This window comes from Pseudonaja textilis, chromosome 2, assembly GCF_049901715.1.
Source record: "Pseudonaja textilis isolate UNSWEBS1 chromosome 2, rPseTex1.2, whole genome shotgun sequence".
Classification (NCBI taxonomy): domain Eukaryota; kingdom Metazoa; phylum Chordata; class Lepidosauria; order Squamata; family Elapidae; genus Pseudonaja; species Pseudonaja textilis.
This window is the reverse complement of record NC_141991.1, coordinates 157276853-157289516: the sequence shown is the minus strand read 5'-3', so window position 1 is coordinate 157289516 and position 12664 is coordinate 157276853. Positions and strand designations below refer to the sequence as shown.

The window sequence follows — 12664 nt, the reverse complement described above, 5'->3', positions numbered from 1 at the left end:
CTTCTTTGTCCTTTCCATTTAATTGTCATAGGGTTATGGTCTGCCCATATACCCGTTTCTATATTTATTTCTTGAATGTTAGATATTAGTTCTGATGAGGTCCAAATCATATCTATTCTGGACCATGATAAATGTCTATTTGAATAAAAGTATATTGCTGCGTTTTACCATTTCTTTCTCTCCATATATCTTTTAAATTTAATTCATCTACCATTTTAAAAAGGATTTAGGGAGAGTCTTTCTATTTTGTTTTAATGCTGTCGCTGTATAGTCCAATTTATTATCTACAATTCCATTAAGATCTCCCATCATAATTATATTGACATGGTCCAGTCCAATTAATTTCATATGTAACTTTTTATAAAATTCTTCTTGTTTATCGTTCGAGCATAGATTGCAACAAGTAATATTTTTATATTGTTATCCACTATTTCAACCATTAATACTCTTCCATCTTCATCAGTATAAACCAATTTTGCTACAATAGTTTCTTTAATATACAGGACCACTCCTCTTTTCTTACAGTTAGTCAAGGAAGTAAAAATTTTCCCCAGTTTTGGTCTTACCAATAATCGTTGATGTTGTTTTTTAATATGTACTTCTTGTAGGCAAATTATCTCAAATTTTAACTTCTCTAATTTATGAAAGATTTTTCTTCTTTTAATAGCTGAGTTCAATCCATTTATATTCATAGAAATCAATTTTTTTTCCTCCATGGTTATGTTTTATATTTAGGTCTAACAGTTCTTGTGGATCTTACTTCACGTTGTTCTTTGGTCTCCATTTGTCCACCTACCGCACCTTCTTCCTTCCCCGATCTCATCTGGTCTTCTTGAGGCTCAATTGCAAAGGTTTCTTTTTCTGTCTCTATTTCTCTTCTTCCAAAAAATTTGTTGTGGAATATTTCTGCTTTCTCAATTGAGTCGATTCTGTGTCTCTGTTCTTGCCATATAAACATTAATCCTTCTGGGATCAACCATCTATAATTCACGTCTTTTTCCAATAATTTTTTGGTCAAAAATCGATATTCTCTTCTCATCTCTCTCACTCTTCTGGGGACTTGTTTTAAAACCATAATCTCTTTACCTTTATATTTCAGCCCCTTATCTCTTGCGACTTGTAATATTTGTGTTTTAATAGTCTTCTTAGTAAATCTGACATGGATCTCCCTTGGTAGCTTTTTCCTCATTGCATATCTTGTAAAAACACGATATATCTCATCTACTCCGTCCATCATCTTTTCCTCTGTTATCTTCAAGGCTCCAGCCAGAATTTCTATCATTACAGCCGCCAAATCCTGTCCTTTTTCTTCCTCAATATTTTGAAATCTGAGATAAAATTCTGACCTATCCATCTCCCACTTCAACATCCCAGTTATATCTTGTTGCACCGTTGTTAATTTGCTAACAATATTTCCAATTGTCTCATCTCTTTGTTTATCTTTCTCCTCAATTTTTTGGAGTCTCTCCTCCTGTTTTGCCATCATCTGTTGAAAGTTTTCAATTTTTTCATCAGTCTTTGCAATTCTTTGTTCAATACTCTCTGTTCTTTGGTCAATGCTTGTTTTGAGTTCTTGTATTCCTTGTATAATCGTTGCTAGATCCATTTGTACTTTATCTTGCTTCGCCATTATTGATAGTCGTCCTCCAGTTGATGGAGAAGCAGGAGCAGAAGTTGAACTGCCAGGAGGTAAAGTTTTCTTACTCATTTGAATAACTCAAGTTCTTTAAGCTCCTTTAATCCAATCAGTAGGGTAGCCAATTATAATCCAATTGGGAAGAAGAAAAACATTAAAAAAAAAGCCAATAAAAAATAAAGAGTCCAGGATTAAAAAGAGAAGGAGAAAAAGAAGATTAAAAAAAAAAAAAAGAAGGAGATTCTTCAGGTTCTTCTAGACCTTAATCCTATTGTAAGATGGCCAATTATGATTCAAAAATAAAAATTAAGAATAGTAAAAAAGAAAAAGAGAGTAAGACCCAATAATATTAAAAAACAATGATAAAAAAAAAAGGAAAAAGAAAGAATTCTTTAGGTTCTTCACACCCTAGTCCAATTGTAGGATCTCAAAAAATAAAAAAAATAACCATAAAAATAAATAAAAAATGAAAATAAAAAATAGAAAAGGCAAAAATCCCAATAAGCAAAAAGAAAAAGAAAAGCTATTCTGAGGCTTTCCCTTTAAAAAAAAAAAGTAAGTTTAAAAATTAAAAATAAAGTCAAACAAAAGAAAAAGAAAATAGATATACAAATATTACAAAATACTGTGGGGTTGAGGAGGAGGGATGAAACAGCTAAAGAAAGATAAGAAAGAGAGCACACTGCATCTTATTTAGTTATCCAAGGCTCTTATTATGGCTTCTCCACAAATTCCAAAGCCAAACTTCAAGTACTCAATAATAGAAGTTCCAAAGAACACCTGTTAAAACATTCTCCGGTGTTCTTCCCTCTATCTAATCAAGTTCCAGTGTCCTTGAGAAAGGATTCCTTCACAGCTTTTTCAACTTTCAATAAAGTATTTTCAAGCCTCTAGTTGGCAGTGTTACAAAGTTTCTTTAGTCCACTCCCCCTTCTTTCCCCAAAAAGCCTAGGAAAAAGAGGGAAATATACATGTATATATATATATTTAAAAGGAAAAAAAATTACTAAAGGGAGCCTCTATTCTAAAAAAAAAAAACTATTAACAATCAAAAGGGGGAAAAAAGAAAGAAAAATTGGATAAATATAAAAGGAGAAACCAGTCTAGTTACAGTTACTAGATCACAATAGAAGTTCAATGAAAACAAAAGTAAAAGTAAAAAGCCAAGCCTCAATTTGACATTCTCTCTAAGAAATTGCCGCTAAATCAGTTCCATCAGTTTTTGTCCTAAGTCTTACAGGATTCTTCTCAAGGACACTCCAACTTATGCTTATTAACCACGGTCATACATATTTTTAAAAAGGGAGACCCTAGTCTAGCAGAAAATTACAGACCAATCTTACTGTGTTGCGTCACCTGTAAAAGTCATGGAATCAATTATAAATCAATCCATCACCCTACACTTAGAAACAAATAACCTACTTTGTAACAAGCAGTTTGGTTTCAGGAAAAATTTGTCCTGAAATCTGCAACTCCTATACCACAGAAACATTTGGACATTTACCAGGGTAAAGCAATAGATGCAATTTACATAGACTTCTGCAAAGCCTTTGATTCAGTGGTGCATGACAAACTACTGCTGAAACTTCATTCTTACGGCATTTCCAGACCCCTGCACAAGTGGATAACTACATTCCTGTCAAACAGGCAACAAATAGTCAAAATAGAGAAGGCCCTATCAAATCCAGCACCAGTTAATAGCAGTGTCTCCAGGGCAGCGTCTTAGGACCCATAGTCTTTCTGCTTTACGTCAATGTCCTATGTGACAACATTAAAAGCAGCTGCGTCCTCTTTGCTGATGATGTAAAATTATTTAACACCACCGACAATGCTGCTGCCCTACAAAACAACCTTGACTATGTGTCAGAATGGTCGTGCAATTGGCAACTCCAAATTTCAACTAACAAATGCTCTGTCCTACACATTGGCAAAAAAAATCAGAACATCAAATACAAATTCGGCAGAAAGACTCTGGTAGACGGCCCTCACTCTGCCAAGGTCTTAGAAGTACTTACCTCAAATGATCGAAGCCCCAGAGCTCATTGTAACAGCATTTCCAAAAAGGCTTTAAAGAATTGTTAACCTTATTTTGCGAAGAATTGTTAACCTTATTTTGCGAAGCTTCTTCTCTGGCAACACTGAATTGTTAACTAGGACAGTGGTCCACGAGAAAATTTTGGTGGTCCGCAGAGAAATGTCACCCCCAGAGCACCTCCCAAAGCAATTAATCCAGGCTGCATGGGAACACAAGGCTGCAACACCCACATGGCCAGCAGAAACCCTCCCCGCCCACTCACTCCTTACCTAGAAAACTTGCCTGCTAATTTGCTATTTTTCCTTTTTTTTCCCCCGACCATCAGCTGTTCTGCTGTATGGGAGATTTAAATTAGCTAGAAAGCAGGAAATAGTTGGATATTTTGCTTTCTAGCTAATCTTTAGATCTTCGGCTCAGCTTTTAAGCAGAGCCGAACCTCCCTTAGGACTGAAGGTTCTATTATTCAGTTGTAGACTCAGATAGCCGATGGCACAAACACAGATCTCTAAGTGAATCTGTGATTCTATGAGCAACTCAATCTGCCTGCCTGCTTTGTCTGATTTTGGGTAAAAGTTGCTCTTTTTTAATAAAAAATTTAATATTTACATACATGGTGTGTTGTGAGTTAATTTTGTGAGTTTGCTTGCTAACAAATATTATAAAACCTTTCAAGATCAGATCTCGAATACAGCTCGTCTGTCTGCAACCTGCACTGTACATTGGACGTTAACACAATTGAGCCAGTTCAGAGGTATTTCTTGAGAAAAGTACTCCACTCAACTCCTCCACTCACAATTCCCTATGCCTCCAGGCTTGAAATTTTGGGCCTGGACAATCTGGAACTGCGCTGCCTGCAGTCCGATCTAAGCATAATTCACAAAATTGTCTGCTATAGCATCTTGCCTGTCAACGATTTATTCAGCTTCAACCACAATAATACACAGGCAATCAATTGATACAAACTCAAGGTAAACCGCTTCAAACTTGATTGCAGAAAATATGACTTCAGCAACAGAGTGGTCAATGCCTGGGATGCTCTACCTGACTGTTGTTACAGCCTCAAACCCTTGCAGCTTCAATCTCAAACTGTCTAGCATGGACCTCACCCCATTCCTAAGAGGTCCATAAAGGAGGCGTGCATAAGCGCACCATTGTGCCTATCATCCCTGTCTTACTGTCCCCATTTATCTGTATTTACTTCCTTTGTTCATGTTTATGTGCATACATATACTTGTTATCTTGTACATGTTTGACAAACAAATAAAATAAATATAAATATAGAAATAGATTTCTTTGCTCTCCACTCCCAAAAAGTTAGTTCAATTTCTAAGCAGTATGGTCCCTTGTTAGGTTTCATCTATTTTATATCTTACAAATTTATGGTTTGATCAACCTTGTTGGAATTAATTTCTACATTTATTTTTATTTATTATATTCCATTTTGTTCATAGATGATTATCACCAACATTTCCAGCAAGAGTCATGACTGACTAGGTTCTCTTTATAGAATGTTTGCATAAAGTGGAAAAATGCACTCATAGTTTGTAGTTTTGATTAGAAAAAAATGGGATAATAGAAAAGAGTGAGCTCTGGTTTTAATTGTAAAAATTAATAAACTATATTTAAAAAAAAAAAAAAAGAAAAGAGTGAGCTTTTTTTGTGATCACAAATTTAATTAATTATTAATAATTTAATTGTGCTTACATTTGCTGGAAAAGCAATCCAAAGTTTTATCTTCCTATTTCTTTTGTCCTATTTTCTTTTGTTCTTCTGTTTTTTTTTCTTTTCTGGTTTTTCTTTTTATTTGTTTGTAGTGGTTTTTATGTTCTTTGTAATATTAATCTTATATTTATATTTTATCCCACTATACTAGATCACTCTATACGTCTAATGTCTATAATTCTGTGCAGAAAGAAAGTGGCATTATCAGATTGTTGACCTTGAGGGACTGGATTTGGAAGGAGGGCTTCAGAGAGGTGAACAATCCACATTGGTCCTTAAGCAGACTGAATCACTAAAGAACCAATCAGACTGATAGTTGTAAAATTTAAAGAAAAATATCATTTTTTTGTAAATAAATTATGAACATATCATAAAATGGGCATATTGAATATTTGTATTGTAGATTATCAAAGATTTTCAGCTGCTGGTGATGTTATCACTGTTAGTTCTGGTTGATATTATGATGCTCTTGATGTGGATCTCCTTGGACCCAGTCCAGTGTCTCCAAAATCTTAATGCAGATGTGAAGGTAAGACAGAGAAAGATTCAAATTAGAGGACTAAATATCAAAGAATAAATATTAACCCTTTTGTTTTGAATCATGATGGAAAACGTACACATTGTCTGGTTACTATAAAAATGGGACATTTCTGCTCTCTATGCCAGTGATGGCTAACCTTTTTGGGCTCCTGTGCCAAAAATTGTGTACGTGCTTGCACACTCGCACTTGCGTGCCAGCATCCAGAAGGCAATGCGCATCCCCCCATGCCCCCTACACATGCATGTGCAATAGCCACCCACCCACCCTTGCTGCCCCCTTACCTGCACTGTGCCTCACAGCTGAGTTTAGGCCTGGTTGAGGCCTTCTTTGGCCTCCCAAAGGCTTGACGAAGGCTTCTGCAGGCTTCTGCAGGCCGAAAACTAGCCCTGTTAGATCACTTCTGGTATTTTGGGAAAAACAGGAAGTGATGAAGCGGGGCTAGTTTTTGGCCTGTAAAGCCTGTAGAAGACTGCAGAAGCCTTCCTCAAGCCTTTGGGAGGCCAAAAAAGGCTCAAGCCCGCCAAAAATCAGTTGTGAGGTACGTGCATGTGCAGTGAGGTAAGTTTGCCTGCAGCTTGCATGGCACAACTGGCTCTGCTTCCCACCTGTGGCACATGTGCCATAGGTTCGCCATCACGGCCCTATGCGTATGTGAAGCATCTTTGAACATAATTAATGCAAGTTATTCATGTATAATTTCCAAGTTAAAAGTTGACAAGGTAAACCAGAGGTTATCTGTAAGACCTGTACACATACACAGAGTTAAGAATATACCACATTTTATTTAGTTTATGTGTTAGCTAACATCAGGCCAGTATTCTGTTTAAAATCTTTAGTACCCTCTGGTGTTCAGTTTCTAAAATCATCACTTTTGTTACAACTTGCAATACTAGAATAGCCAAATAAGACTGTTTCCCAGGAGTTGTTAATTTTTACAGTAAATTCCAAAACTTTATAGTAAAGATATCCCAAATTTATTTGGGCCCTTAAATCTATTTATAACTTTTCTAGACCAAATACATATGTACATTTTTGTTGTTTATTTTAAATTATTTTAAGTTTGCAAGTTTAATTTTAATTATTTTTTTTGGCTCCGTGTTGAAACTAAATTCATCTGATGAAGACTTTTCAAACATGTCATTCCAAAGGTCTCTGAGCTTTAAGATAATCAATAGGTAATTTCCAAAAGTGATTTAGAAAGTAAGAATTGAACGTAAACTTGCCTTTTAAAAGCTCCACTGTGATTGTCAGCAAGATGACTGATCTAGTCATCTCCTGGTGCTCAAACCTGGAGAATTTCATGAGGAACAGCTGTCTGGAGCACACTTGAGCAATCTTTATTGGAGAGATTCCAACTAACCTGTCTACTCACCAGTTTCTGCTCTTTCGGAACCTTCCTCAGTTTGCTATATCTCCATGGAAGCCCCATTTACAGATTTATAAGTTCATCAGAATTCTCTTTTAAGCAGTATAAAAGGCACTGAGATTTTAAAAAGGCATGTAGGTCATTACTAATCTCAGGGGGGAAATTTTTGAAATCGTACAGGAAAAAGATAGGGTTACAGATGCGGGATATGAATCTTTTGGATCAAGTATCCCTATTTTGAAAATACCCTTCCCCAGAACAATTACAAAACCAGTTAACCATCAGATTGCACATATGCCAGGAAGCAAACATACAAGTTTGTCCCATCAAATGTTCAAGGAGAAAGGTCCCAACTGGCTTACTTTTAATGATGATGGATCCCTGCATTCTCAAGCTAAGATTATGAAGAAATTCAATTGCTAGGACTGAATGTTGGCATATTCAGCAAACTGAATGCCTCTGTACATGTCCAGAATAAATTAATTTTTAATTATGAAATATAGTTTCTCCCAGCTGTAAACCAAGATTTGCAGAAGAGAAGGAATCATCAGTCATGAAAAAAACAATTTGAACAAGCTTGAATTTTAGAATCTGTGAAGAAAACTTCCTGGAACTTTATATTTACATTGATTTTTCTGTCATTAACTGAGTTCACACAGAATATTTTATTTTATTTATTTATTTTATTTATTTTATTTGTCAATTGTTTACAAGATAATAAGTATAAGTGTATACATAATTATGAATACATGATATGGGTACATATAAGAAAAATAAAAGAAAAATAAAAGAAACAATAGGACAGGGACGGTAGGCACGTTGGTGCGCTTATGCACGCCCCCTACAGACCTCTTAAGAAAGGGGTGAGGTCAATAGTAGACAGTCTAAGGTTAAAGTTTTTGGGGTTTGGGGAAGAAACTACAGAGTCGGGTAGAGTATTCCAGACATTGACCACTCTGTTGCTGAAGTCGCATTTCCTGCAATCAAGCTTGGTGTGATTAATCTTGAGTTTGTATCTGTTGTGTGCTCTTGTGTTGTTATGGTTGAAGCTGAAGTATTCATTGACAGGTAGGACATTGCAATGTATGATTTTATATACCATGCTTAAATCAGACCGAAGATGGCGTAATTCAAGGTTTTCTAGTTCTAGAATTTCAAGTCTGGTGGCATAAGGTATTCTACAACGAGTAGAGGAGTGGAGAACTCTTCTTGTGAAATATTTCTGGACTTTCTCAATTGTGCTAATATCAGATACGTAATGTGGGTTCCAGACTGATGAGCTGTATTCGAGTATTGGTCTAGCAAATGTTTTGTATGCTCTAGTTAGTAGTGTGATATTACCAGAGAAAAAGCTACGTAAGATTAGGTTAACAACTCTTAATGCCTTTTTGGCTATGTAGTTGCAGTGGGCTCTAGCACTTAGATCATTAGAGGTGAGTATTCCAAGGTCCTTTACAGAGCTTGGATCATCAACAAGATCTTGACTATTCAGCTTGTATTTTATTTTCGGATTTTTTTTGCCAATATGTAAGACAGAGCATTTATTTGTTGAGATTTGAAGTTGCCATTTGTTTGACTGTTCTGATACACAGTCAAGATCTTTTTGAAGGGTAGCAGTATTGTCTGTGGTATTGAATAGCTTTACATCATCAGCGAAAAGAACGCAGTTGCTCTTAATATGATCACAGAGGTCATTTATGTAGAGTATGAAGAGAGTTGGTCCTAGAACACTGCCTTGGGGGACACCACTATTGACAGGTACAGAATTTGATAGGACACTCCCAATTTTGACCATTTGTTGTCTGTTTGACAGGAATGCTTCTATCCAGTTATGCAGTTGTCCAGAGATATCATAGGATTTTATTTTTAGGAGTAGTTTGTCATGTACCACTGAATCAAAGGCTTTACAGAAGTCTATGTAGATTGCATCTATTGTTTTGCCCAGATCGAGTTGTGTAGTCCATATGTTTTTGCAGTGTAAGAGTTGCAGATTACAGGATAGTTTTTTTCTGAAACCAAATTGTTTATTGGAGAGTAGGTTGTTTGTCTCTAAGTGGAGGATGATGGATTGGTTAATAATTGATTCCATGACTTTACAGGTGACGCAGCATAAGGAGATTGGTCTGTAATTTTCAACTAGGCAAGGGTCTCCCTTTTTGAAGATGGGGATGACTGTGGCTTGTGACCATAGGTTAGGCAAGGAACTGGTCCTGAAAGATTTTTCAAAGATTATGCTTAGAGGTTTGGCTATGGCAGTGGATAACTTTTTTAAGAAATAGGCACATATTCCATCCGGTCCAATAGATAGAGATGGTTTTAGATTGCGTAGTGCTTTTTCAACATTGTCTTCTGTAAAATCGATATGTATTAGATCACTGTAGTATATCTATGAGATCACTATGAGAGTTAAACCTGACCTGGTGGTACATAATCACTATTGCAGGGAATCCCCTCCAACAGCAAGAACAATTTGTGCTGTGTACTACTTGAACCAAGCTCAAAAAACTCAGTAGCAGCCATTTGATCTTGCTTGGTGAGGGAATCATCAAACTAGTTGCATTTTTGGATGTAGTGAGGAAGAACCCAGGGAATGTGCTTAGATATCTGTTTCTGTGCTAAGTATTGGTAAATCACAAAAGCTCTTTGTGAGGATTTCCAGTAGCAGACAGAAAGCCATAAAAAGAGGGTTTTTTTTCCTTTTCCAGTTTTGAGTTTTGTAAAATCCAGTGAATGATTTCAGCATTATGTAACTATTAAATATCATTGGCATAGAAAAGATGCAGTGTTTCCGCCTTAGAATGCTTCATTTTGAAATGAAAGGTGCAATACTTAGTTTTGTTTTTCTCTGTGCATTTAATAACAAATTATAGAAATCACTAGCACATAGTAAGACAAGTAAATGATAAGGAGTATGAATGAAAAATAGTGCTTATCTAAAAGAAAGGGAGATAATATAATAGATCTGAATGTAGGCAATCGGGTCTCATGGAGTGATATTGAATACATGTAGGAATGAGTAGGTTTAGCTCTAATTATGAACAAAAGGGGGCTAAACATTTGCTTGAAATAATAAATTGGTGTCATCTAGGTCCTTGTGAGTATTAGAAAGAAGGAATCTATTGGTTGGTCATAGTTGCATTGCTGTACTCCAGTGAATGATAATGAAAGAACCAAAAATGCTCAGAAGATATGAATGGATGCTATGATAAAACTAGATAATATTTAAAAAATTAAGTCGTTATGCCATTTGTAGACCCAAGAATGAATGAGAATTGTGACTGGCAAAACTGAGAAAAAGGACTTTTGGTTTTGAATGCATGATTTAAACAAAAATCTGCTCATGCATATATGTGTAAATACCAAATGTTGTATTCCCTTAAGCTCAGATAATAAAAGAAACCTGATATATCAATATGAACATTTATTAATTAAATTTTTATACTGCCCATCTCACCTAAATGAGTTTACAACACTATAATAAAATAAGTTCTAGCTTTTTGTAATATCAGTATAACTGTGGGAAGATAAATTCCATAGACTGTCCCTTTTTTCTAAGCCAACTACTTCATAGCCATTGACTTTTGTTCATATTAAATTAAACTATAATTGCCAGACAATGATTCAGGTTTTTTTTAATTAAACCAACAATACCAAAATGTGAGAACCTTTCTAAATAACATTGCATCAACTCATACACTCCAAAATGTTTCCTCTACCTAGTTGCCAAGTTTTTTCTGCCTTATCTCTGACCTTGACAGCAGGAAATGTAGTTAAATGTTTCACCAACACAAGGAACATATTCTTGGTCCTTTTGAAAGGGAACTGATTATCTCTTACAACATGATGACTAAAGATAAACAAATATTATTCAAAATTGAAGGGCTTGCCCAAGCTTTGAAAGTAGTCCAACAGAAAGTAAAGCAGGAAATCTGGTTTCCTAGAGCCCCCCAAATTACAAAGTTAGTAAGTACATTATGTTAATGCTGTCCCTGGTATGTCAGTCCCAGGTAGACCAGATAAAAAATACAGACCAGATGAGCTAATTCTATTTTAATATAAGGTTGCAATAACAGGATCTTGTAAGTCTGAAAGTACAAATCTCCCGCCATCTCCTTTACTGGCTGAAAACTTCTGAGCTTCTTGATCTGCCCATTATGCAACTGTGGACTATGCCCTGTCTTATCTGACATCCTCTAGACCAGTGGTTCCCAAACTTTTTCAGTCCACCGCCCCCTTGGTGCTACAAATTCATCCTCGGTGCCCCACAGCCAGGGGTGGGATTCAAATTTCTGTGGGTGTGGCCTAATTTGGGGGTGTGGCTTGGTGGTCACATGACCGGGTAGGTGTGGTTTGGTGGGCATGTGACTGGGTGGGCATGGTTTGGTGACTGGCAAACCAAATACAAGTGGTCCTCACTTAATGGCCGGTTGTTTAGCAAGTGTTCTAATTTATGACTGGCCTCCCCAGAGCTACCTGACCTTCTCTTTGGAGTTTTGACAGCCATGCACACACATACACACACCCTCCCTTCTAACCCTGCTGGAGCAGGTCATTGGACTAGAATCGGCAAAGCAGCTCTGATTAGATTCTAGTAGAGAATAGAATCTAATCAGAGATACTTTGCTGATTCTTGTTGATTTGTTTTATTTGTATATCTTTATTTTATGTTGTTGAATTGCATTAACATGTGTGTCCCTTCTTGTGCACAGCCCAGAAGCTTTTGTTATTCTTTGCAGCAAAAATTACTGACCTCTGGCTTTGCTTGACTTTTCAAACGTGCCGGCACTGCTGCGTTCTAGGAGCCGGCCCTGCAGGTCCACTGCATTGAGCCCGCTGCATCGGAGAGACCTGCCCAAGCAAGTCGGAGCGGAGCAGTGCACCAAGTCAATGGGGTGAGCCTGAGAGAGGGAAAGAGAGAGAGAGAAAAGAAAGAGAGAGAGAGAAAGAGAAGGAAGAGAAGAAAAAGGGAAAGAAAGAAAAAGGGAGAAATGGGGGGGATGGAAGGAAGGGACAGAAAGAAAAAGAAATAAAGGAAGGAGGGAGGGAGGGAGGAGAAAGATAATGAGATATCTATTCTAATCCAATCACCTGCTCCAGTAGGGTTAGATCGGAGTGTGTTTGTGTGTTCTTCTTGTAATTTACCAGTACCTTTTGGTTTTGCCTTCTTCAGAATTGGCAGTATAATTCATTAGAGTAATTTTTTAGGGTGGAGATCTGGTCCAATGGATCCTATTTAAACCCTCAACAAAATTTGAGAGCTTCCTGATAGTCTTGACTATGTTTCGTCCACAAAATCTTTAACAGAAGCCAAAGATGTTTCAATGTGCTGGCAAAGATGTTTCAATGTGGAAAAGGGCCTCAGTC

General features: G+C 36.5%; 1 protein-coding gene across 5 annotated transcripts in view; it reads left to right on the top strand.

Annotated features, from left to right (window-relative positions):
- Positions 1–12664, top strand: part of GPR156 (G protein-coupled receptor 156) — a 42167-nt gene that overhangs the window by 12688 nt on the left and 16815 nt on the right. For all 5 annotated transcript variants that reach the window (XM_087926142.1, XM_087926138.1, XM_026713344.2 and 2 more), the window contains one exon: positions 5797–5922. In XM_087926142.1, coding sequence (XP_087782268.1) covers positions 5797–5922 — 126 coding nt within the window. The remainder of the gene's footprint in view (positions 1–5796; positions 5923–12664) is intronic.